Consider the following 27,375-nt stretch of genomic DNA (forward strand, 5'->3'; position numbering starts at 1 on the left):
GTCACGCGGTCCCCTAGGACAAGCAGAACAGGTTGGGAGGATACTGAAGCATTGCGTTCATTGTATGAAATGAATAATATTTCTATGAGAAGTTGAGAAGAAGTATGAGGAATATATTTACTGCCTCCAGAATCACTTCGCGGACCGCCTGGAAGAATCATTCAGGTCCCTATAAGATAAAGCAGTCCAACGAAAAGGAGGATAATAAAACGTTGTCTTAATAATTATTGTAACAACAGAATAAGATTTTTTCGTGAAGTTTGATTATGCAAGCCTAATTTATTGCTGTTTACAGAAACCCCCTACATATCCTCTAGAAAAATCTTGCGGGTACCTACTATTGAAATAAGCAGGGCTTCTTCTACAAACGGCTAGGAGAGTATAGGCCTAATAAAACGATCACCAAACTTTAACAATAGAATATGATTTTTGTGAAAAGTTTAAATATAGGCCTATTTGCTATTTGCAGAATCGTCCCAGAGACCTTCTGGAAGAAACCCGTCGCAGCCCTATTCAGCCAGCCTGCGGCCCTAGTGGGGCCCAGGGTGGGGGATTCGGTAGTAGGGCTGGGCAGAATTGACAAACTCTAGCCTCTGCTGCCGAAAGACTCACAAGAACATCTATGCTATGCTATCAGCAAATACTTTTTTTATATTGATGATAAGAGATGAAGAAAGATGGCCAAGTATAACAAACAAAAATGTAAATCATTTACTTATTGCAACATGAATAGTTTGATCATTACAGATACTACTTGTCCAATTATAATTATCAAACTGGATTATTTGACTTTGTTCTGGATCTGCCAAAAAGTAAATATTTCGCTAGGCTTCGACAAGGATTTTCAACAAAAAAATACAAGAATAGTCCTATCAGTGACGAGTATATTATGTCGGCAATCGTTTTTCCAACCTGAAAAACAAAGGGTATCAGTTATGATGCGCAGTGAAATTTTAAAAGAAATGTAATGTGTGATTTACAATGACAAATCTGGTATGCCACATCTACATGCCGGCACAATGCTTGAATGTCAATGTCGACCAGCACCAGTGTGTTGATGGGTGGTTTGTCAGCGCTGGCCTTCATTGGTATCTTTAGCCGGTACCTTTACCAGGCTGGGCCAACATGTGGCTGCGGCATTCTAATGATGCCTTTGTGATTGAAACTAAAATGGCTGCGGCATTATAATGATTCCTTGTTATTGAAACCTGAAGGGCTGCGGCATTATAATGATGCCTTGTTATTGAAACCTAAAAGTTTATTGCTTCAAAATTCTCTGCGAGAAAACTCGAAGTGGCTTCCTGTACGGAACAAGTGATATTTTCAAACAGAATCATGATAAAATGCATTTATCAAACTTATTTCTCCTGTGATCATTATTCTACTCAGCAAACATATTTCTTGAATATAAAATTATTATTGCTAGGTTCCCAGTCTCTAAGTAGACCAATTTAAGTCCTATATACCTAATTGCTTTTGACTCACCCTCTACTATTACAACCTTTCAACTCTCCTATTCCTGGCAGTTGTCCTATCCAGCCGCACTCATGATGTAAAAAATCATTTGCACCAATGGTTGGATCAGCAAACCAGACTACTGTACCTCCTTATTATATTCTATACTGATAGAAAATACCAGAAGCTGCAACCCACTGTTCTCCACTTGAATGACAATATCAACCCGTAAAAGGTGAAGACAATATATCAACTTATTTCATTATAACTATTGTAGCCTACATTTCTAACACATAAGTTATGGCTAGTTGGTCTATATAATCAATAGCTATAATAATACTTTTCATTTTATAACTATAATAAAATATTCTGGAATGCCTCTTCTCTTATCATGCAGTCACACTTACCAGTTCAGTCATTGTTAGATACGATGGAGCTCTTTTAGTCAATGTGGAATGCATCTGGACATACATATGGATTATGTAGATGTTGTAGCTCAATTTACCAACCGGAACAAATATCTTTGAGGAGAAGAATTTCTGTAATGGATCTGAAAAATGGTGAAAGTCAGTTGATAGCACTCAAGATGACCAATTAGTTGATCAAATTAAAATTCTATTTTGCTATAGTAATACAAAAATAAAACAATGAATTATAGTTGTAAATACGAAGATTATCTATCGGTCCTTCCATATATAGGCTACACAACAATGAAATCCAAATAAAATGTAGGCACTTCCTGCAAAATAGAGGTTTGAGTGCTGGCTGGTTTTATTATATGTGTAATCATACCGACACTAGAGGATGACTTATTTTTTGAGAAAGTATGAATAATGATGGCTCAAAATGAAAAAAATTATAGCTAGGAGGAAAATAAATACAACCAAGTTTTGTGGTGATGCGCGAATTGGTAGATGAATATATAATAAAATTGGAAGATGTTGATCTTCAGATCATCAACAAATTGCGATTGCTCATGTTTTGAAAAGCAAAATATTCTTATAATTTTTTATGTGGTCTGGTAAGAAGATATTGAGAATATTGTGATTTCCATAAGAATTTTGCATTCAATGCTAGCTACAAATACCGTATATTATAGTAGCCACTTAGGTATATTGTAGCCACTTAAAGGCTTCAATATATTTTATGAAAAATAAATTAATGTACCTAATTACCATAGAAATTAATAGTACTCTCTTTTCATTTTTAATATTAACACAACTAGTTTCGAGCACTTATGCCAGAATGATTTTGACACTTGAAAATGGCATGAGTGCTTGATACTAGTTGTGCTAATATATATAGAAAAGTAAAAATAGGGTACTAGAAGAGTAAAGACTTACTGTCTGCACCAATGATGACAACGGCAATTATCATGAGATAGCCAACCGCCCACATTGCGGTGGCTGCAGTCGAGTAGAAAGCTGAATAGAATCCCAGTCTCCGGTTTTCCGGCTCACTGAATAAACTTCCTGACCAGTAAGTGATGCAAAGAGTCAGAAGGCCGCAAGTCATTAGTGAGTATGTTCTTGCCTGAAACAATAGTGCAAGTTGCGCTACAAAACTTTACAGAAATTTGAATTGTAATTGACAAGCAAAATATTATTCCATGTAATGTGAGGAATTATTTCATAAGGAAATCCACTACTACATTTCTCATCATAGGGAATTCTTATATTTTACATACATTCTCAATATCGATTTAGATAACTATGATGTGCACATTAAAACCTGCATGAGTGCATAATCATATTGGCACCTGAATAATATAGCCTATTCGTGGGTCAAGCGATCACTACGATACAAGAAGGTTTTGACCAACTAAAGAATGAGTCCGAGGAAACATGATTGAGAATCAATGTATATGTACAATAGCAGAAAAATGGAGAGGCGTATTAAGGGAGGCCAAGACCCTAAATGGGTTGTAGAGCCAAGGAGAGTAAGTAAGTATTTGTGGGTCAAAATGAGCAACTTGACTCACCTATAAGAGTCAAGAAACTAAAACCGAAGATATATCAAAATTGGAGTGAAGCAGGAAATGTAAGTCTATATCAGATAAGCTGATGTGTTGAAAATAATTGAAAAAATATTAACTATGAAAAATAAAAAGCATCAATAAATATTTAGCTTACAAAAATCCTAGTTTCAATTCAGATAGAATTAATTTAATAATTAATTATCTATGAAGATAAAATAAACAAGATAGGTAATATGCTTCATTCATTTTAATAATCTATGAACTACCCACAAGGAGACATTTCAAACATAATTTAAAAGTTTCAACTGCAATATAATAATAGCCGTTTTCACATTTACCGATTTCTCTCACAAAAATTATATCGACAGGACAGAAATCTCATATAACATGAGTACCTATACAAGTTTGACTTCTGCCCTGTAGTGTCGTGTCGACACCAAAAAGAGTGAAAACGACTATTAGGACCTATTAATAGCGTATAATCATTTCCATTAAAATGTCTATTTTCCTATTATAATGTGTCCTTAGCGTAGTCCAGCCAACCTAATCTACAAAGCTTTCCATATTCAAATATGCTTCAAAAATGATATAAGCTATCATACATTTCTAACACACTCTGCTGAGTGTCATTTAATTTTGATAAATGATGAGAAAAAACGTACACTTCAGAGAGAAGGCAGTCAGTCGCAAACATGGAAGAGTTGAGCTTCACATTATTGCCAACAGAGCTCAGGAACTGTTAGACAGCTATAGCAAGGTCTGTAGAAATACCTTATTGTGACTTTCTTTAGACCTTGAAAAAACGTGAGCTACAGAAAGGAAAATGCTGACTTTTCATCGTTTCCTTTCTTGGAGTTGATTTAGATCTCATTAGTAAGTTTTGATCAATAACTTTGAGGCGGTATTTATAAACAAGTATCACACGCTTTGCTGAATCAATCCCAACCAATGTACCTATAGAATAGCCTACCTGTATTCTAGGTAGCTTAATCCCAGTGAGTATAGAATAAGACTATTTTCTGTTCAAAATGTTAGATCTTTTTATATATAAAATTCTTAGTTCTATACTCAATGCTTGATCCCAACGATACTATAGCCTCGATTAGTAAGTTAGGTACAATAACGATTGTAATTGGTTGTTGTGTTTTTGTAAATAATTGTACCTTATATGCTTTTTATGATCATGTCTATAATTTGAATAAACTTCTCTGGTCGTGTTGTACCCTCGACCAGAGACATTATTATTATTATTATTATTATTATAATGATTGCTACCACAGTTCTCAGAATCTTCATAAAACTCTGGTATTAAAATTCATTGAAGATTAGAAAATCATTATATTGTTATTATTATTGATGGTGTAGGCATGTCGTATAAAATAATCTAACATTTACATTTGGTCTAATCAAGTATCGTAAAGAAATAGGTAATTATCAATACGTGCTTTGCTCATTAAAAATTTAATCTGATACAGAACTTACCGCAGACATAGTTGATGGCTTTCTCATGTAGAAAGTATATCCAGCTAAGAATCCTACAAAGTATGGAGTGGCTCTGAAGTGAGTTTTTATGTAGAATTGCTTGAAATATTCATGGTTTCGCATGTCATCCCACATTCTGAGAAAAAAATAACTTGGAGATAAACTTTGAAGTTCAACCATACTATATGAAGAGAAGAGAAGTTGAAAATTCAAAGAGTCAATCTAGCTTATCGATAGACTAAGCCTTGTGTTTTCCTCTTTAGCTTCAAGCCCACTACAATAACTGTATTCTATTTTCCAAGTACCTTCTATGAATTAGAAAGAAATAGTTTCTACTTTTGCTTGTACAATCAAAATACAGTACGGTAATATTCCATAACATTTACTAATTGCGCAAAACAGTATGCGATTGAATCATAATTAAATTTAGTTATTTTCATGAATTATTTGTTCAGTAGCCTTATATTATTATTATGTGATTTTCGGTAAAATAACTATTTTTTGACATATTAGTTGGAAAATAATCTTTGATCTAGAATAACAATAATGTGATAGGCCTGATTATATATAATATTATAAATAATGTGGTGATTGATTTGTAGGATAAATTGCTGAAGACAATTTATTGCTGGTGCATCGCTTACAGCACCATCATCAACACCAACATTGCTAATCAACAATACCAGCATCATCATAACATCAGCACCAGTGACAGCCTCTTTGCCAACTCCAGCATCATCTCTATCACTAAAATCTTTGTTATCACTATCTTTTAGTATCTTTTAGCATCGCCAGTTCGGGCTTGGGGTACCACGATCTTGCTGTCCAAGTTGACTCTCTATGATGTGGTTGGGTGCCCTCTACAGTTTCTGTGATCATACATGGGGGGACGCGGGCAGGTTGTTCAGACAGGTGGTAAGCCCTCACAGGTTGGAGCCCTGAGCTGAGTTTTGGAGAGCTCCAGGGATCTATGCTGAGACCTCTGCTATTTATACTAATGATAAATGATGTTGACCATTCAGATCATAGGATGATTGTATGCTACGCCAATGACACCTCTCTCCTGGATGTTGGCAATGATATGCATGAAGTCTTGACGATTCTATTGCATCTGGGGGGGGGGGCAGCTGCAGACTGGTTCCCTAGGGCAAGGGGTGAAGCTGTAAGGTGAGGTTTGTCTAGATGCTACAAAAAACGGCTGTGAGAATTCTGTGTGGTGCTGGATACCTAGCCCCTTTGGATACCTATGCACTCTTTGTTGAGCAGCATATTTTAACTTTATACTTGGCCTCTTAAATTTCAGGTCTGTGATTAAGGCATTTGGGGAGGTGGGTGTCCTGGGTTTGAGGTGATGCTCTTGGGCATGATACCCGAAATAGAGGCATAGGCTCGACCTCTTGTATTGCAGGCTTGGGAGAACGCAGTTCAGCTCAGCTTATATGCTTGGAAATATCCTAAACAAGCTACTTATTGCTGCGGGGACTCTGCCACTGTCAAGCCTGAAGAGAAAATTGAGGCTGTTTCTTGAAGAGAACACATTCCAGCATGAACTGAATGCGTTTTTCAGTTGTGAAAATGCTACTGTAGAACAGTATTTTTTATGCATACTCTTACCTGATTGAGTGCTTGTTTTGTTTTCTCAATGTTTTCTTGACTTGTCCATTTGTTATTTCCCAATGTGGTCCACATTATAGACAAAAACATAATAAAAAAAATAATAAAGGATGTGAGAATTGAATAACTAAAACAGGTAATAGCTGAGTGAAGGTTTATGAAATTCTTATTCCTTCAGCCATTACCAACATTTGCCAATTTTGGAGAACACAATAAAGATCTTTTTGTGTAGTTGAGAAGTTGATATTGTGGTAATTATTCATATTGAATGAGAAAGACTAAGAAATTGTCAAAAACCACAGATTTATTGATACTTAGAAAGACCGGTTTCGGTTTTTGACAATGGTGTAATAACCGAAACCGGTCTTTCTAAGTATCAATAAATCTGTGGTTTTTGACAATTTCTTAGTCTTTTTCATTCAACAACAGAGATCTATATGTTTGAAAAACTAATAGAATTTATCATTCTGCTTTTTTGAAAAATATTCAAGATCATAGAAAGAAACTGCAATAAGAAGGTAGGTATGTTACATTACCTTTTGAAGAAGAGAAGGTACGGGGTAAGATTCCAGGCATATGTACCGTAGAAATGAGCGAACAAAGACAAAGCTATGAGAGCTACAATTAAAGTCTGGAAGATTTTTGGCTTCGTTCTTGTGAAATAGAAGATTACAGTGACTAGTAGAAACATATGGAAGTCACAAGGAAGATACCATGCCTGTACTATGCACTGAAACATAATAAATTCGGTTTTAGGCTACTATAAATATAGTAGATAATAATTAGAGTGTTACTATAATACTTTACATAGCAATCTTTTTCTATAGGTAATAAATTAATAAAGGTTTCGTAGTCGAGTGATTCATCAGGACTAATTATTTCAAAATAGATTATCATGAGTGCTGAAACTCGTAGTTCTATACTCAATGCTTGATCCCAACGATACTATAGCCTCGATTAGTAAGTTAGGTACAATAACGATTGTAATTGGTTGTTGTGTTTTTGTAAATAATTGTACCTTATATGCTTTTTATGATCATGTCTATAATTTGAATAAACTTCTCTGGTCGTGTTGTACCCTCGACCAGAGACATTATTATTATTATTATTATTATTATAATGATTGCTACCACAGTTCTCAGAATCTTCATAAAACTCTGGTATTAAAATTCATTGAAGATTAGAAAATCATTATATTGTTATTATTATTGATGGTGTAGGCATGTCGTATAAAATAATCTAACATTTACATTTGGTCTAATCAAGTATCGTAAAGAAATAGGTAATTATCAATACGTGCTTTGCTCATTAAAAATTTAATCTGATACAGAACTTACCGCAGACATAGTTGATGGCTTTCTCATGTAGAAAGTATATCCAGCTAAGAATCCTACAAAGTATGGAGTGGCTCTGAAGTGAGTTTTTATGTAGAATTGCTTGAAATATTCATGGTTTCGCATGTCATCCCACATTCTGAGAAAAAAATAACTTGGAGATAAACTTTGAAGTTCAACCATACTATATGAAGAGAAGAGAAGTTGAAAATTCAAAGAGTCAATCTAGCTTATCGATAGACTAAGCCTTGTGTTTTCCTCTTTAGCTTCAAGCCCACTACAATAACTGAATTCTATTTTCCAAGTACCTTCTATGAATTAGAAAGAAATAGTTTCTACTTTTGCTTGTACAATCAAAATACAGTACGGTAATATTCCATAACATTTACTAATTGCGCAAAACAGTATGCGATTGAATCATAATTAAATTTAGTTATTTTCACGAATTATTTGTTCAGTAGCCTTATATTATTATTATGTGATTTTCGGTAAAATAACTATTTTTTGACATATTAGTTTGAAAATAATCTTTGATCTAGAATAACAATAATGTGATAGGCCTGATTATATATAATATTATAAATAATGTGGTGATTGATTTGTAGGATAAATTGCTGAAGACAATTTATTGCTGGTGCATCGCTTACAGCACCATCATCAACACCAACATTGCTAATCAACAATACCAGCATCATCATATCATCAGCACCAGTGACAGCCTCTTTGCCAACTCCAGCATCATCTCTATCACTAAAATCTTTGTTATCACTATCTTTTAGTATCTTTTAGCATCGCCAGTTCGGGCTTGGGGTACCACGATCTTGCTGTCCAAGTTGACTCTCTATGATGTGGTTGGGTGCCCTCTACAGTTTCTGTGATCATACATGGGGGGACGCGGGCAGGTTGTTCAGACAGGTGGTAAGCCCTCACAGTTTAGAGCCCTGAGCTGAGTTTTGGAGAGCTCCAGGGATCTATGCTGAGACCTCTGCTATTTATACTAATGATAAATGATGTTGACCATTCAGATCATAGGATGATTGTATGCTACGCCAATGACACCTCTCTCCTGGATGTTGGCAATGATATGCATGAAGTCTTGACGATTCTATTGCATCTGGGGGGGGGGGCAGCTGCAGACTGGTTCCCTAGGGCAAGGGGTGAAGATGTAAGGTGAGGTTTGTCTAGATGCTACAAAAAACGGCTGTGAGAATTCTGTGTGGTACTGGATACCTAGCCCCTTTGGATACCTATGCACTCTTTGTTGAGCAGCATATTTCAACTTTATACTTGGCCTCTTAAATTTCAGGTTTGAGGTGATGCTCTTGGGCATGATACCCGAAATAAAGGCATAGGCTCGACCTCTTGTATTGCAGGCTTGGGAGAACGCAGTTCAGCTCAGCTTATATGCTTGGAAATATCCTAAACAAGCTACTTATTTCTGCGGGGACTCTGCCACTGTCAAGCCTGAAGTGAAAATTGAGGCTGTTTCTTGAAGAGAACACATTCCAGCATGAACTGAATGCGTTTTTCAGTTGTGAAAATGCTACTGTAGAACAGTATTTTTTATGCATACTCTTACCTGATTGAGTGCTTGTTTTGTTTTCTCAATGTTTTCTTGACTTGTCCATTTGTTATTTCCCAATGTGGTCCACATTATAGACAAAAACATAATAAAAAAATAATAAAGGATGTGAGAATTGAATAACTAAAACAGGTAATAGCTGAGTGAAGGTTTATGAAATTCTTATTCCTTCAGCCATTACCAACATTTGCCAATTTTGGAGAACACAATAAAGATCTTTTTGTGTAGTTGAGAAGTTGATATTGTGGTAATTATTCATATTGAATGAGAAAGACTAAGAAATTGTCAAAAACCACAGATTTATTGATACTTAGAAAGACCGGTTTCGGTTTTTGACAATGGTGTAATAACCGAAACCGGTCTTTCTAAGTATCAATAAATCTGTGGTTTTTGACAATTTCTTAGTCTTTTTCATTCAACAACAGAGATCTATATGTTTGAAAAACTAATAGAATTTATCATTCTGCTTTTTGAAAAATATTCAAGATCATAGAAAGAAACTGCAATAAGAAGGTAGGTATGTTACATTACCTTTTGAAGAAGAGAAGGTACGGGGTAAGATTCCAGGCATATGTACCGTAGAAATGAGCGAACAAAGACAAAGCTATGAGAGCTACAATTAAAGTCTGGAAGATTTTTGGCTTCGTTCTTGTGAAATAGAAGATTACAGTGACTAGTAGAAACATATGGAAGTCACAAGGAAGATACCATGCCTGTACTATGCACTGAAACATAATAAATTCGGTTTTAGGCTACTATAAATATAGTAGATAATAATTAGAGTGTTACTATAATACTTTACATAGCAATCTTTTTCTATAGGTAATAAATTAATAAAGGTTTCGTAAGTCGAGTGATTCATCAGGACTAATTATTTCAAAATAGATTATCATGAGTGCTGAAACTCGTAGTTTTTATGTAGAAACGTATAAGAAAGGTACTAGTTATTCATATGATAATTAATTCAATACTAATAGAACCAATAATTAATCACTTGGAACAAATAACTATAAAAGGAATGGTCTAACTGGAACATCCCTTGAAATGGAGAGACCATTTCATGAGCCATGGCTAAAACAATGATCTATAAAAAATCCAAAGTCTTAAAAGATTCTCTCAAAATGACAAGTATAAAGGAGCAACAGTGTATGATTGCATGATTTGTGAAATGCAACCATTCATCGAAGTAATGCAGAATCGCCTGGTGATGGCTGTATGAATTGCATGCTAACAGTTCTTGATGTGCGGTATATGAATGGGTCCTGAATTTTAGAAAGATGATAGACTTGCCTATTATATAGAATTACTCACAGGATATCACAAATTACTCTTATCGTACTGCCTAGTCTTTGATTTCAGTAATGAATAATATATGACGTTTACGTGCGTAAACTTGAAAAAATTGGCTTGATTTACATACAGTAGCTCTCAAAAATGCATCCCAAAAGTTTCCATCCCAACTTAAGCTGGTTTCTTGATCTTAGCTTGAAATAAATAATACTTCTGTAGGTATATAATATATTCTTATAACCAGATTTTCTGTGAATGATTTTATAACAATTATTCTGTCTTTCTGAAACTCCAATCTCAACTTCCAGACGAATGGACATTCTTCAGGAAACAGCCGGAAAAAAATTCTCAACGATATTATAATTATTATATTTTATTCTGGTGTGCTGAGTTCCAATGTGGAGTTTTGTTGATGCGCCTGGGGGCGGCTCCTACCCTAAAATCCCCATAATCCCTCAGATGTTTGGACTCTTAAATTTTTCCATTTCATCTCTAAAACCTCGGGTTTTTAGAGAAAAAGCATTTGCTACAAAATTAGGTAGTAATAATTTAATTGATTATCAGTATAAAGGCGAGGGAGAATACTTGTAAAAATACAAAACCGTGTCCTACAACCAAAATACAAAAACTCTCATTGTAATACCTTTTCAAGACCTTCCTGAACAAACAAATCGATATTTTGGCTCAAATTGTTTGTTATACAAGGGTTATGTTATATGTATCAGTATCACCTGTTAGATGCACTTAATACCAGAATTTCCTGGTAAAGCGGCGCGCATAAAGAAACCTCAAGGATCAAAATTTGAAAAACTCATAACTTTTAACAGAATGATTGGATCTCCTTGTACTACAACTCATTCTTCTCAGCTCATCGAGTGGTTTCATAAGTATCATAAGTAATGGCAGGCATGTATCATAAGTAAAATTGAAAAAGTCCCAAAATTTTTGCTTCAACTATTCGATTTGTTAGTTGAAAAATAATATATCATAGTACCCTTTTTTTAAATACAAAAATAACTAGTTTCGGTTGTTTGATCCATCTTAAAGTTCTTAAAATATTTATTTTTTATAAAATTACTGTATTTAAAAAACTTGAAAATGTATTAAACATCCGGAAATAGTTGTTTTTGTATTTTATATTGAAAAGTAAAAATAGATAATAGTGTATTATTATCATATAAATTAAATTATTAGTACCCTTTTTATACTTTTTCAAATAAACATAACTAGTTCTGAGCACTCATGCCATTTTCAAGTATCAAAATCAAAAGAGTACTAAAAATACCGAAGTTTCTATAATAATTAAACAGTTCAAGTAGCCCTATTAAAATACTTTATGGAAACATAATGAAAAATCATAGACAAAATTTTCAATATATGTGTAGGACCAGGAAAATGTGTAGGGACCAGTTGTCGGAAGATTAAAATGTTCAGGGCAGACAATAATACAGATTAAAATATCGATTTCGAGTTTTCTATCGATTATCATGCAGTAACATTTCCTTTGTTGGTCAGAATCGATTGAAAAGTTGACTTTTTCTAGAAAATATCGAATAATGTCGATTATATGAGCACATGTAATGTTGCAGAAAAGGGACCAGTTGTCGTTATGTAGTTATAACATTGCCCGACAACTGGCCCTTTTTCAGCTTGTATCAGTCAGCTTTCAGAAACTTCAGCTCATGAGAAAAACATCTAATTTTATTTATCAACAACATTTTTAACATCATAAACTATATTTTCCATTACGGTATTTTTCAATGTAATTGGTACCCAAATTACCCACAAGAATATTTGACGATACTGCAAAGATGAGTTCAAGGACATTCTGTGTCCTCCTGTTACTGACGTTGATGAACATTCATCAGAACCTCAACCAGGGTCATCTTGTATGGGAAATCACTAGGAAGCGAAAACGGTCCATTTAAAAAGTTGAATTTGATTATTTTAATGTTTAATAATTATTATACTCACATTTTAGCAAGAGTCTCTACATTTCTTGTAATATTAGTTATTTAAAATATCAAAAGTTGAGCCTGAGTCTTTGAGAGAAAAGTTTAAACTTGTTTTTATTATAGCTCGCATCTTTCTGTTTTGTCATTTAAATAGGCATAAGTTAGTTATTTATCAAGACATGAATCTAAATTTGATGTTAAATTTCTCATGATAGCCTACTAATTAAAGAGAAAAAGTGAAAGTCCAATGACATTTAGTGCCCTTCTGTCACTATTGGTGACAAGATCAACGAAGGCCCATTGGAACTTCAATGCGGGCCATCTTCTACGGGAACCACTAGAATCATAATGGTCTATAAAAAAATAAATTGTAATGTAATGTAGTTTTTATTGGTCTCATTTTAAAGATAATTTTCTCCTCTTCATTTCTATGTGTGAATCATTCCTTAAATAACGTTGATTATTGAGGAAAAAAATAATGTTTGAATAAGAAAAAACTTCAAATGCGTTTTTTGCGAAACCCACATTTTCCTGTTTTTATGTTTGAATAGGCATAACTCAGTCATTTTTCAAGATATCAATCTGAATTTTTTTTAAATTTTTCTTAATAGTCTCCCTTATTGAGGAAAAATGATATCTCAAATTTGATTCATTGAGACAACTGGTCCCTATTTGCTTTCCACATCAATTATATTATGTATAGATATAGATGGGCACTCACGGAACTTCCGGTGTTGACATAGTTATTGATGAACAACAAATTGGTCCACCAGTTGTCTCTGCAGTTGGCTGTTTCAACTTTGATGGCAAAATTCCATAAGACACCGTCTCCTGTGAATCTCAGCATTGTTGCATAGAAGAACGTGACTAGGGCGAATACAGGCATGAGCCTACAAAAATAAGGTTCCAGTGTAGCTTAATGGTCTCTGATAATCAAAATTGAGAAGCTTTTCTCACAAGATGAAAATGAATGATTTTCAGTGGTAATAGATTCTATTTTCTATAACCATCCAAAAATTTCTGGAAATTTAGTACCTAAGTGTGACTTGAGACAGAAGAGGTAACGTGACAGCTTGGTTCAACTTTCAATTTTTGTTAAAAATTTACAATCATAAGAAAGAGCCATTTTTTCGCGAATGGAAAAATTTTGGCGGCGGTAAATATCCGCACGGAAAGAGAAATATTACTGTACTGGGGGATATAAGTGGCTAAAAAGAGCTGAGTTGAGTTGGGTAGTTTTTAACAAGAAAGAGGCCTGGAGACAGAAAATTGATCTGGTCCAATAACTTATTCCTCCTGAGCGAATGACTATTTTCACAAGAAACTTTATTAAGAGCTTCGCTTTCTCCTTTTCTATGACATAATCCATGGCCACGTTATAGAAACCAGTGGAAATGAATTCTATGCCTCCTTTATACTTTGCTAGTAAGGAAAATGCGAATTGCCTACATGAAATATTTTGTATAAAATATTAAATATACTCTAATGATGAAAACTGTATTCAAAATGAAGAAAACCACAGAAAGGGCTATTGATAATAGTTTATTCAAATGAAGATAAAACTGGTTCATAATATGAGAGAGGAAGAAACAGAAAGAAATTTAGGAATTCTTCAATTATAACTTATTAGACTTCTTTAATCCTAACTTATATTTATAGTAGCTGAATACAAAAATGAAGGAAAATGAGAAAAAATTAGATTCTTCAGAGCTGACTTTTCATTATTTCCCACATTATCTTGAAAAGCAGAGGTTCAATGGAAAATGTGTAAGTTATTGACCAAAGCGAAGCTGAGGTCTTAGTTTCGACTCGATCAGCTTTTGTCTGTTTGTTTGTTTGTACCGCAGTTACAGTCGCAGTTATTGTCCGATTTGGATGAAATTTGGTACCGGTATGCAAGTTCTTTGAAACAAGGCGCAGAAACGTATGTGTAACGATTTTTGGTAAGACCTCCGGTTTTTACTTTCCTTGCCCTATTACCATAGGTAAGGAAAGTATTGCTTTCCAAAAAAATTAAGGTACCCTAATTTCAAGTTTTCTATACGTTTCAAGGTCCCCTGGGTCCAAAAACATGATTTTTGAATGTTGGTCTGTGTGTGTGTATGTGTGTGTGTGTGTGTGTATGTGTGTATGTCTGTGAACACGATAACTCCATTCCTAATTAACCGATTGACTTGAAATTTTAAACTTAAGGTCCTTATACCATAAGGATCCGACAATAAGAAATTCAACAAAATTCAATTCAAGATGGCGGGAAAAATGTCGGATAATTACTAAAAAACCATGTTTTTCACGTTTTTCTCAAAAACGGCTCTAACGATTTTCTTCAAATTTATACCATGGATAGCTATTTATAAGCCCTATCAACTGACATGAGTCTCATTTATGGGAAAATTCCAGGAGCTCCGTAATATTCTTGAGAAAAATGGCGGATAATGACTGAAAAACCATGTTTTTCACGGTTTTCTCGAAAACGGCTTCAACGATTTTCTTCAAATTTATACCAAAGATAGCTCATGAGCTCATAGCTCATACCATAGATATTCATGAGCCCTATCAACTGACATGAGTCTCATTTTTGGGAAAATTGCTCCGTAATATTCTTGAGAAAAATGGCAGATAATTACCAAAAAACCATGTTTTTCACGATTTTTTCAAAAATTACTTGACCGATTTTTTTCATATCATACCCTGTATAGTTATTCATCAGCTCTATCAACTGGTATGAGTCTTTTTCCTGGGAAACTAATGGGGAGTCCACCCCATCCTTGAGAAATGGACTTTGTAACCTCCTTCTGGTGCATGAGGTAGGTAGGTAGAGCAGTTTACAAAAAGAACACACTCATAGTCGAGATATTTCATCTGTAGAGCAGCTGTTTTGACGACTTTTAAAAAAATAATCGAATTTCACAATTTACACAAAGGAAAAAGTACTCTGAAAACAATTATATATATAATTATACACATACACAGTAGTCTGATTGTAGTTGCAAATATTTTTCCGCCAGTCGTCATTATGTTATTGCCCTAAATTATTCTCGTCTAAGAATGAGGCTTACAGTTCAATCAGCAAGGAAAGTTGTGTGAGTGTACCACACCAGATTTTTTTGTAATATTTAAAAAACCGTAAACTAACCTAAAAAAGTCATTTTCCTATCTTTGAAGATACAGCAGCACATGTTCCTACTTTTTCACATTCACTGTTATGAGGGCATGGTGTCAAAGACGGTAAGAGTATAGTTTAATACACTGCGGGACCCAGGTTCAAATCTCATTCTGACCAATTTTTTATTATTATTATTACTATATAGAATCATTAAATTGATTATTATTATTATTACTATAATAATTATAATAATTATATTATTATTATATAATTATTACTATATATAATTATTATTATTACTATATAGGATCATTAAATTGATTTATCAAATTAATTGGATAAATTATTTTTAAAAAATCTTTAATATCAATACATAAATAACTATTATTATCAATGTTACAGATAACTCAACTATTTTAGTTGTGGACAATTTTTATAATCATAAAATTTATCAACAACTATTTTAGTTCTAGACAATATTTAACATCATAAACATTTCTTCAATCTCCAACTTCTTTTATTCATAACTATCAGTTATTATTTTAGCTATTTTTTAAGTGAATTTTCAGTTTATCAGGTACAATAATATTATTGTATTGTATGCATTTTCTTTGCATTTTTGTGTCGCTCTACAGTGTCAAGACTTTTGTTCTCCTTTAGGTACGGTATGAGATCTATAATGTTACTTTTTAAAAAGATAAATAATTTGAATTTAGCGCTGAACAAAACATTGATACTGTATAATCAAATAGATAAAATATTGATAGTTGAAGTTCATTTGTCGATGTATCTTGATAATTTCAAAATAATGTTTGTAGGTTAGATGCCAACACAACAAAGTTCTTAAATATGAAATTTCCGCAATACCTAAAATTTTAAAATAAAAAATAATAAAACACTTTAAAAGATAAAATAATTGATAATTCTATTAAGTAAATCAAAAGAATTGTAGCCTACCAATTACATTAACACAAATTTTACATAGGTAATGTTATCATTTACAGAATTTCAATAAAACAATAAACACAAAGCCAAATATAAATTTAAATCAAATAAATAGCATACCGTATTTATTGAATTTGAACAGTAGAAAAATAACAAAAAGAATTATTCTAATATATGGAGGAAAGTTGAGTGGTATAAAACGTTATGGCAGTTGAAAACTAGAGGGAAAAAGCGAAATCTTGTTCTGTTTGGTATTTATTTGTGATGGTAGACGTACAACCAATGTCTTTGTTGTGTGTAAAAAGAGTTAGCTAGTGCAGTTTTATTATTAAAGGTTTATCTTGAATTGAAATTTAAAGTGATATAACGGAAAAGAGAAAATGTGGTATTAATGTGGAGATGAAAATGTAGTTTTGAAACGGTTAAATGTTATTAAAGTGGGAATCAAACTTGACACACTTTGTGGGATAATATTATTTGTTTTATTATGAATTGACAGAAAAATGGCATAAAATGTATTTCAATTATTAGCTTCTATTATTAATTGTATGTTTTCTAAAAAGGGTGAGTCATTATCATTGTCATTATTATTTAGTATAAGTATAATATAACCTATGTATTGTAAATTGAAATTGAACTCATTTAAGGACTGTGTCCAAGAACATGAATATAAAATTAAAATCAGCATATTACTAAATAAAATATGTTCTTATTTTTTTACTATCAATTCCATTAGGTTATCATTTTCAAAATAAAATTTAAAAACTCCCTTAGGCTCTATGTGAGAAACTGTTTTGTTCTGGATTATGCTTCCGATAGTGGTAAAAATTAAATAATTTTATTTAAATTATTATATTCAATTAAAATATTAAAAAAGACGGGTGTGGCAGATCAGAAACCGATTTGTGAGCATTAACATTCTGCATAGGCATAGCAAGCCATAACATTGAATCCATTTTCCATGAAAAACATCATTAGCAACCTCCTGTCATTGTCACCAACAAACTCATCTTATTTAGAATCATTTTCCATCTCACCATCATCTGTGAGACAATCCATTATCTAAATTGCCTACTGCATATTCCATTTTTCCGTCAGTTGATTGATTTCTTATAATTAATTATTAGAAAAGTAGTAATATATGTTTATATTGTAAACATGGAGACGATATAAAGGTACCTCCTTGATAAGTCCGGTGTCCCTGCAAACAGTGTCTCAAGCACTTTCAATGGAGAAAATAATAGATGACATGGCTAAATTTTCACAATAATACTGTACTTACTGTACTGGCCCTTCTCATTAGATTGAAAGTGGTATTCATGAGCGAGGTCTACTGTTCGCAGAACTACTAGTAATTTCTGCTCAATCGATTAACAGTTTCAATCGCCCGAAACAATTGTTAAGAAGTTGAAAATCATCAGCCTCCTGAGTTTCTATTGTAGTATGAATAAAATTTTATGAGAGTTTTCAACCAAAGTCAATGCAATTAACAAATATTCATGAAACAGTAGTACTGTATTAAGTTTATCTAAGGCTTAATAAACATCCTATTTCTGATGAAGTGTGTCCTATCGAATTATTGTTGTGATGATACAAATTTTCTCTGTATAAAAATTGAATCTCCGATTTGATATTCAAAATAAATAAAAGTCGATAATCAATATCAATGTCTGTGTAATCGTGAGGTGTGCAGATAACTTATTTCTATCAGCTGTATAATTGAGAAATGTACATGACACTCTTTTATCACCGGTCAATGATGTTGGAATATTTAGTAAATTATTTTTCCTACTACCTTGAAAAGTGACGATTCCTGCACTGATTACAGAACGCAAAGATTCACTTTTCTGCTCTAGTGCGGGAAAAAATTTCTCTGCGCTCCAGATTTGCAACATGGCAACACAAAATAGTTGGTGGGTTATATGGAGGATTAGTGCACGAAAACAAAAATTAAGTTGGTAAAAATGACTGTGGTTAGATTTAGATAAGAATCATTTCAATGGCTACCCTACATTTATGATAAAATCCCAATCTAGAAATCCAAAACAAGAATAATGTTCATCTAAATCATAATTAAATAATCATCATTTACGAATTCTCATCATTAAATAATAAATAATAGTTCTTTTCTATTGATAATTATTATTTCAACTCCAAGAAATGAGAAAAGTAGCAAATATACATTATAAAATTCGAATTTTGAGGTTAAATGATTACCGTTCGATATTCATATAAATAAAAAACATAACAATACTACAATAAATATTCTCTGTTGTCTATGTTATTCTTATAAATATTTTTCAGTTTACTTTGAGCATTTTTCTCGTTAATTTGAGCAAAAGTCTAAATTTCTGAATCGTGTTTCAGTAATTTTTAGCTGGATGAAACAAACTTAGGTACGATTCTTCCCGCTAGGTCGCGCGCTTGTCGGTTCAGCCATCTTGTTGTGTTTAGCCATCTTGCATCTCGGTTCAGCCAACAAGCTGTTGGCGTGTATTTTGAATGTGAAGTTTTTGTTCCATCTGTATTTTTTCTGATTCTTGAATGAATAAAAATGAGAACTTTGGCTGAGAATTTTCAACTTCAATTGGATTATTAATTTTTAAATGACTTAGAGTTGCTATTAATAACAGCATTACACACACACAAACATTTGATGGATTTCAGCCATCATTTTACCCATAATCATTCAATCAACCACTTCTCATATTCAATGGTAACTGTAGGAAAAATTAAATGTGAAATACGTGCGCAAAGTTCCTCTGCTGCACTCAAGAAGCCATAAACGTTTCTTTCAGTGCAGCAAACTGTCACTTTTTGCACACTAGTTCCACAAATAACTATTTCTAAATCAACAAATCCTATTACTGTATATTAAGCAAGCAATTTCTGTATTTATATATCTGGTTATTTTTATATCTGGCTATTTTTATATCTGGTTATTTATGTTTAACAGATCTCGAAAATGGCTCTAACGATTTTCACGAAATTTGGAACATAGTAGGTTTATGATATAAAGATTCGATTGCTCTTGGTATCATCCTTGGGAAAACTCGCTGAACGACATTAAAAGGATAATTCATCCTTGGTTGAAGCAGCTGTGGATAGTAAAAAAGTGAGTATGTGAAAAATTAAAATATTGCATCCCCAAGATGGTGTATAGCCAGCTGTGGAATATAAACATGATCATTTTAGAGAATTGTGTTCTTTTTATCAATAAATAAAAATAACAAGCGAAGCTCGTTGCCCTGATATTAAATATACTCAAGATAAAAGTTAAATAAAATTCGAAACAGATAAAAAAAAATTATTGAAAATAATAAATGTAAGAATTATTGTAAAGTTATTTTATTTTACTTAATTTTGGATTTGTGGGGTAGGCAATGACTCAATGTAACTTGGTAAAAAATCAACAGCTGTGTAGACTATAAATTGCATGCCTCATTCAATGCAATTTTTATGCACTATTAAAATATAGGATTCAAAGAACTTATAACAGCTTGTCTGGGCGCCTAGATGTCTTCTGGTTTCCTCGCGCTAAATTCCGGAAAGCGTTATATGATAATTAAATCTTGTGTAAGCATGATCTGATCAAATAAATAGTTGTATCAGTGTGGATGTGCTTATGGTTTGGGACGTCGTTCAGTTATAAATGTTATTTATTCTATTGATAAGATTTCTGTTCATTATTTGTTATTATATTCTTTAACTTTTATAAATTTTGAATTCCCAATTTGTTTTATTTTTACTTTTTTCATAAGTATTTGAAATCTTTGTATTCTTCATTTTTGAATTAGGTGGTATTTTTGTTTTTTGTATTATTTATTATTGTATAAGTTCGTATTATTTTTATCATTATTTTTCTTTTTTCATTTCTATCTGTACAATTGTTATTGTTAAGGAGACATATTAGGGGAAACCCGTTGTCTCCATTGTAAATAAATAAATAAATGAACTATTGATTGCATGCAATAACGCATGCAATTAATAACTAAAATAACATAGTATTGTCTCTCGAACTTTCTCTGCTTTGAACTTGGGCTGTCCTGATGCCAGTATGTCTTGAAGGAGATTAGCTTTTGATGTTAGTATTTTTGATACACCAACCCCCAACAGCCATTAGCCAGTTTCACACCGATATCTCGCCGACACGACATTCAGACAGGATTTACTCTGATGGACCGTATAAGAGGAGACTGCGGTTTATAACTGCGCGAGGTCTACTGTTCACAGAACTAATAGTAACTTTAATTATGTTCAATATGTGTGTGATTGTTTGTTCTGATGTAATTTGAAATTTTCGAATCATTGTAAGTTATGAAATTATAATTTGAATTGCTCTAAACTGGAGTTTTTATTCAGAAACAGTGAACCCATTCATAATTCCTGTCAAGATATTGCTGAAAGGAGCCGATAGCTTTTCTTTAAGTGATAGGTGAAAACTATCAAACCTTTTGGAGAAAAATGGTAGCACGGCATTGTTCAGTAGCCTAATTGATTGAATTCTAAAAATTCATTGAATAATAAGAGTATAATATTCTCTACCTGTTATTAATAAGCCACTTAATTAATTAAACACTATCATAGAATAAAATATTCAAGTGGAAATACTACCACACAGGTTTTAACTTGAATGCTAGTTGTGCCAAAATTAATAAATTGAGCTACAATCCCCAATTATTGATTACTGCTGATCTTACCTTATATATCTGTTGAGGCAAAGCAAAAGTAAATTTGGCTTAGGCTTTTCCATGTAGTTAGGAACCATCATTCCGACTAGGAAGCCACTTAAAGTGAAAAAATTGTCCACTACAATTGAGACATGACTTGCCCACATGGAATACTTTGGTACTCTGAAAATCTTATCAAAAGAAACAAGTCTATAATTTTTAATCAAGATTTAATCGTTTCAAAACAATCTATTAAAAAAGATTGCAAAAATGTATTCCTCAACTTCAATCCTTATTATTCTGTTTAAAAAACCTTATGAATAAAATTATTTTATATTAAAGGAGATACGAACTTATTACTTGTTACCGTATCTCTAATAAAATATACCGTAAGCCTACTTTTCTTCTGCAATAATGATGGAGACAACGCAGATAGCCTACTTTCTACAAAAAATGTGCAATAAACCAATTCTTCAAATACAACTTGTGTTCACTTGAATATACAGTAATTGGTTACCACATTCTCTATTATCAATTTTCTATATTGGTGATTGATACTTTCTGATCCCATTAAAAATATAACAATTAGACTACAATAGCAGAGTCGAAGAAGGAGAAGATTGATAATCCAGGATTTATAATAAATTGAAAAGTCAAAAAGTATAATTAAAAATACCTATGAATACTTTGAAATTTCTGTTGATAAAATGGCATCTTTTAGCGTCTTAGAACCACTCTGATTAGAAATACTATATTTTTTGTAAATTGAATTTTATACTGTTTTATTGATTGGAAACTACAGCAAGTTCATAAATTGAAGTGTAAACACTATCTTAATTTTAAACTTGATCATGTTCAGCATGTAAATAGTTTTAATAAGCTCTAAAGCACAGTGTGGGCTATGGCTTCCTCCACAACATTACTTCAAGTCTCTCTATCTTCAATCCATCTTTTCCATCCTCTAGAGGTATATATAGCTATAATCCATCCTTATTGAATCATCCCTGATCTCATCTTACCATAGTATTCTACGTCTGGCATATATTAACGATAGTTTTCCAAATATTTAAAGAGCTCACTCAAATCTTGTTTATAAGTATGAATGTTGAGTGTATTTATATGTGTATGTCTCTGCTGCATGCATTTAGGCCTATCTCGTTCACACAGTTTGCACCCGAAGAGAATACCAGATTCTGCAAAATTCTCACTAAATACTGTGTGAAAATACAAGTGTGAAATACAAGTGAAAATTCGTGAATTTTCACTTGCAAAATAAAGTACCTATATTATTATTGAAGGAGAATGCGATACATAATAACTTATCATCTAGGTACTTCTCTACTTATTATTTAACAGACTTCCTCCAAATATTCGTGACTACTCTAAAATCGAAGGGAGTAATGTTGTATCTCAATAATAGCAGTACAATCAATTAATAAAACTAACAATATTACAAATTAATGTACATATAATTTAAGAAACGCTAAAAGTTAGAAAAATGTCAGCATATGCTCACATTATTCGAATTTTTCAATTTTTTGCTGGCTGCGAAGTTTTAATTTTTTTCATTATCGACACAGCCACCTACCTCAACGATAAAAATGTATTATTACTAGTGTGAAACAAATTTTCCCTTATCCTTTCTTATTTAATCCCTTTGTAATACATTTTCGTTATTTTTCATTTTTTATTAATTCTCTAGCAAAATTTGATCTATATTTCTTATTTTCTCTTTACAATTTGTATTTGTCTTCTTTTATCCTATACTTGAAATCTTTGAAGTGTCATATTTATTTTGTCTAAGTTTATTTAAGTTTTGAAACTTGTTTTTTTGTAAGTGGGTACTTACCGAAAAACCTACCGGTTTGGCACGATCCTTGTTGAATTGTGAATAAAAATTTTGATTTGATTTGAATGAGTTCTATTGTAATAGTACACTAGTCAAATATTTCTCATTATAATAAATGATCCAGTTTTGGTCATTGACTCACTCTTATCGGAGTTCATTCTCGTTGAACACAAAAATTGATATTACCTTTTCTAGAAGATCGTAGTTGACCATTGCCCCCACCATGAACATGCCAAGCCGATGACCCAAGACAACAGTGAATGTTGAAATGAGGTACAGTCCAGTAATGCGATTCAAGTCCAGGCCATTCATTAGAGGAGTTGGGGTCATGAATGTTCTGTAAGTGTTTCTCATAGAGAAACACATCAGGAAGTTACCTAACAGAAAACAATATTCATAGAAGAACATAATTATTATTGTATTATTATATTGGTTATGAATTATAATGATAAATTATATGAATCTATTGAGATTCTTATAGAAATGGGAAGGGCTTAGCGACATGAGAAAAGTTTAGCAATGACAAACCAATCAAATATTATATGAGCATGAATAATCAATAATGTATGATAAGCATATAATTTTCCGGCTATTTTACAACTAAAAAATAATAATAGCGTTATTATGGTTCATCTTGAGAAGTCTGGCTGTCATTTGAAAACAATAGTCAACAATGAAAACCAGCTCTTCTTGTGGTGAACTAACAATATATTATATTCTGTTCTAATTTTGCAAGTTTTGTTTCATTTGCCTCCACATCGTTCACAATAACTATAAATATTATTCTGCACTACAAAAAAACTGTTCATCAGAATCAATGACATTTTGTTAAAAAATCTAATAAAAAACTACGGATAACTAATCATCAAATCAGAAAGCTGGAGAATACTCTGAAGTATGAAAAAATAATAGCATACCGTAATATTAAATTTGATTTGCATATTGAATCTATTGTGCACTCTTACCTTTATCCATCTTTGATGTGTCCTGGAATTTCACATGATAAAGTGTTGCTAAAATGACCAATGCTATAAGCAGTGCACAGAGAGAGCTGAAAAAATCAAGAATAATTCTCTAAAAACACAAATTACATTAAATTACAAAAATATAATACTTAAACAACACATAATTCCTGTCCATACAGATTATACCCACAGGTAGCTAATTGGAAATGTGAAATTACAGATTGAATATTATTCTATGTGATTGATTTCAAAGATCTGTCTGCTGTTTGCTTCAAGTTTTAGGGAAGTAAGTAGGCTATGTCATGGTGGTGGTGAAAAGATGTAGCCAATTTCTAATTTAACATTATAAATTTGTACTCCTACCATCACCTATTAAATAATTATTGACTGATCACCGATTAATTAAATAGTATTTGATGAATAACTAAAAACATGCTAATATAATACTATAATTATTTTCAATTAATTTATTCAATAATTTATTTTATAATCTACTTACCAAAATATTAAATCGAGAGTTTCCAGAGAATATTCATCTTGATGGGTACACGCATTTGGCAAAAATGTGGCTATCATTGGAACACTCAGGTTCTGAGTCGCCAGATATTTATTCATTTCGTATTTGATTACATTCTCATTGCAGTTCTCAGGTACACAGAGTGAAATATGGACAATATTTCTCATTTGTTTCGTATCTACTCCTCTGTCCTGCATAAACATTGAATTATATTAGTATCTTATTCCCATATCTACGACGACGAGTAACTTGAGCTTGAGTGTATTGTGAACAGTGACAAAATATAGACTAACAAGATATCATAATACATATTTTATATATAAGAGAATGTTGAAAAATACTGTATTGGTTTAATTTAATTGTGCTGTGAAGATTCATTGTACTGTACGCGAGCACAAGACTAATCGTATCCTACTGGATATAGAAATGCATAAATAAATTATAGCGATTTAAATATTTCTTCCAAAAATGATCGATAACTTACATTGATAACCTCCCAAATAGAATCATCAGGTCTGTAATCGTTGGTGTAGGGATCAGTTTGGTTGTATGACGGATCTATGAGAAGGACTAGCGTCACCACACAGAACTGGGACCTGATTGGCTCACTAACTGTCATGCATTCATTGAAATCGCCGAACTGCAGTATTGAGCCAGAAATGAAACCCACAGGTGATTTCACTGATGCATCATACACTAGAACAAATTTTTTTTGAATGAATATAGGTTGCTCTTCAATTTTGATTGTTTTACATGATACCAATGTTTTGTTATGAAATGAATTTAAGGAGAAACTTATAATTTATAGGATAAAGTCATATACATAAATACTGTGGATGCTCTCTTCTTACAACAAAATGCGTGACTCCACTTGAAATTGATGGATTAAAAATCTGTATGAGTGTTTCATTTATTAATATGACAATTTTGGAGGAATGTATTTATTAATATGTACGTATCTTAATGATATTTTGTCTATGTGAGAAGTAAAGATCCTCTATTGTTCTTTGATCGATTGTAATAAATTATTATGTGTTACTCAATAATAAAAATTCATGTGAATATTCAAATGTAATGTCAAGGTGGGAGAGAACCAGTAGGCCTACTCAAGAATGTATAATGTTTTTTAAATACAATATAAAAATCAGTTTTACTCACTTTTCATGGCCCAGTAGAGTTTTTCTTGATATGCTTGTTCCAACAATAAGCTGTCTTTTGTGCATTGTGGAGAATTTGATTCTGGAAAAGTTATGGGCAAGGTGGGTATCAGGTCCTGACCCAAGGATAGGCCAATGAACCCCAGTAGATGCAGAGTCCATATGGTGTGTCTCATTTTCCTGCGGAAAATGTAATAAATTATCTTGAAACCACAAGACGTTGGTAACAAGTTGTATGATCAAAACGATACTCTATGACTGAAATATTATTAGATACTGTTCTCCATAATTTCGTATTACTTCTTAAATAATATAGGCTAATAGATTAATATATTATTTTGGAAGTTTATTGGAAAAACCTTTAGTCAACATACATTGCTTTCCAATAAAAGATGAAAAAGTTAATATACAAATTTCTTCCTTTAAAACATATTATTTCTTTGAATCTTCCTACTTAATTTTCAAGTAGATCGTGTTATAGTCTATAGATAGGATAATAATTATTACGAATGGCCGTTTCAAACTGTAATGTTTAAAATCGATAATAAGTCTGCTGCAGTAATAAGTAGTAAGTAAAGTTAATCTTTCAGCTCAATTGAAAAGTTTTTATTCCTACTCGAGAATTTATAAGCCAATCTATTGTGCTAAAAGTTGTGACTGTTTAGAGTTGACTTATACAGAAGTAGATTAAATATATTGAGGACGCAGTTGAGAAACAGATATTGTAAAAGGTAATTTGGTCGTGCGTGCTGTAAATTGCAGTGGTCAAATATACTTGAATAAGAGGGTATTCTCTCAAAAAAATTAATAAACTTGATCAGATTTAGGAGAAGGTCATACATTCATTTATTTTCTTTTAATTGTATTATATTCTATAAAGCTAATAGAACATCATTGATATTTTATACAATATATCAATTATTATTAATTGATAAATTATAAATTTCTAACATTGCTTTTTGAAACGATAAAAGAGTGAATAGCCTACATTCTATCACATTGATTGAAATGAAGTTTTATTTCATACAATGGTACTTTAGACTACAATTTCATATCAATTTCTCAAACAATAATCACTCTTGATTAAGTTATTGAAAACTCACCTTATCAAAACAAGGAACTAGTCACACTCTAATGTAATTGATCCGAAATTAAGCGGAACTGCACTCACGCACATGAGTTGACAAGTCACTGAAATTTGCACGATATCGGACACATCACTCATGAAGGATGGAAACTGATTGATCCCAAACTATAGGCCTACGTTCTCATTGTTGTAGAGTATCAATTAGGCGGGGTGTGGGGAATATAAAGGGTATAGATTACAGATACGAAGTTACATCATAATAATACTTCAGCTTCACTACATTTTTAATTCAACTCGATTTTCTATTGTTACATGGACTGATCGGTATGTAGGTTCTAAAGACATTGAACAGTAAAACTTGATCTACAGGCAAAAACCAATGAAGATTA

General features: G+C 32.3%; 1 protein-coding gene across 1 annotated transcript; it reads right to left on the bottom strand.

Annotated features, from left to right (window-relative positions):
- Positions 1–455: 455 nt before the first annotated feature.
- LOC111044548 (nose resistant to fluoxetine protein 6) lies at positions 456–27,142 on the bottom strand. Its single transcript, XM_022329727.2, has 13 exons — positions 27,003–27,142; positions 25,901–26,079; positions 25,227–25,438; positions 24,725–24,933; positions 24,226–24,311; positions 23,447–23,637; positions 21,442–21,602; positions 13,412–13,580; positions 9,977–10,170; positions 7,867–8,002; positions 2,799–2,988; positions 1,863–2,005; positions 456–912 (listed from the first exon to the last, which is right to left on the bottom strand). Exons 2-13 carry the CDS (start codon positions 26,073–26,075, stop codon positions 772–774), a joined length of 2,007 nt encoding a protein of 668 aa, XP_022185419.2. The 5' UTR covers positions 26,076–26,079; positions 27,003–27,142; the 3' UTR covers positions 456–771.
- Between the last annotated feature and the right edge of the window lie 233 nt (positions 27,143–27,375).

Source organism: Nilaparvata lugens, chromosome 4 (assembly GCF_014356525.2).
Source record: "Nilaparvata lugens isolate BPH chromosome 4, ASM1435652v1, whole genome shotgun sequence".
In the NCBI taxonomy this organism is placed as follows: Eukaryota; Metazoa; Arthropoda; class Insecta; order Hemiptera; family Delphacidae; genus Nilaparvata; species Nilaparvata lugens.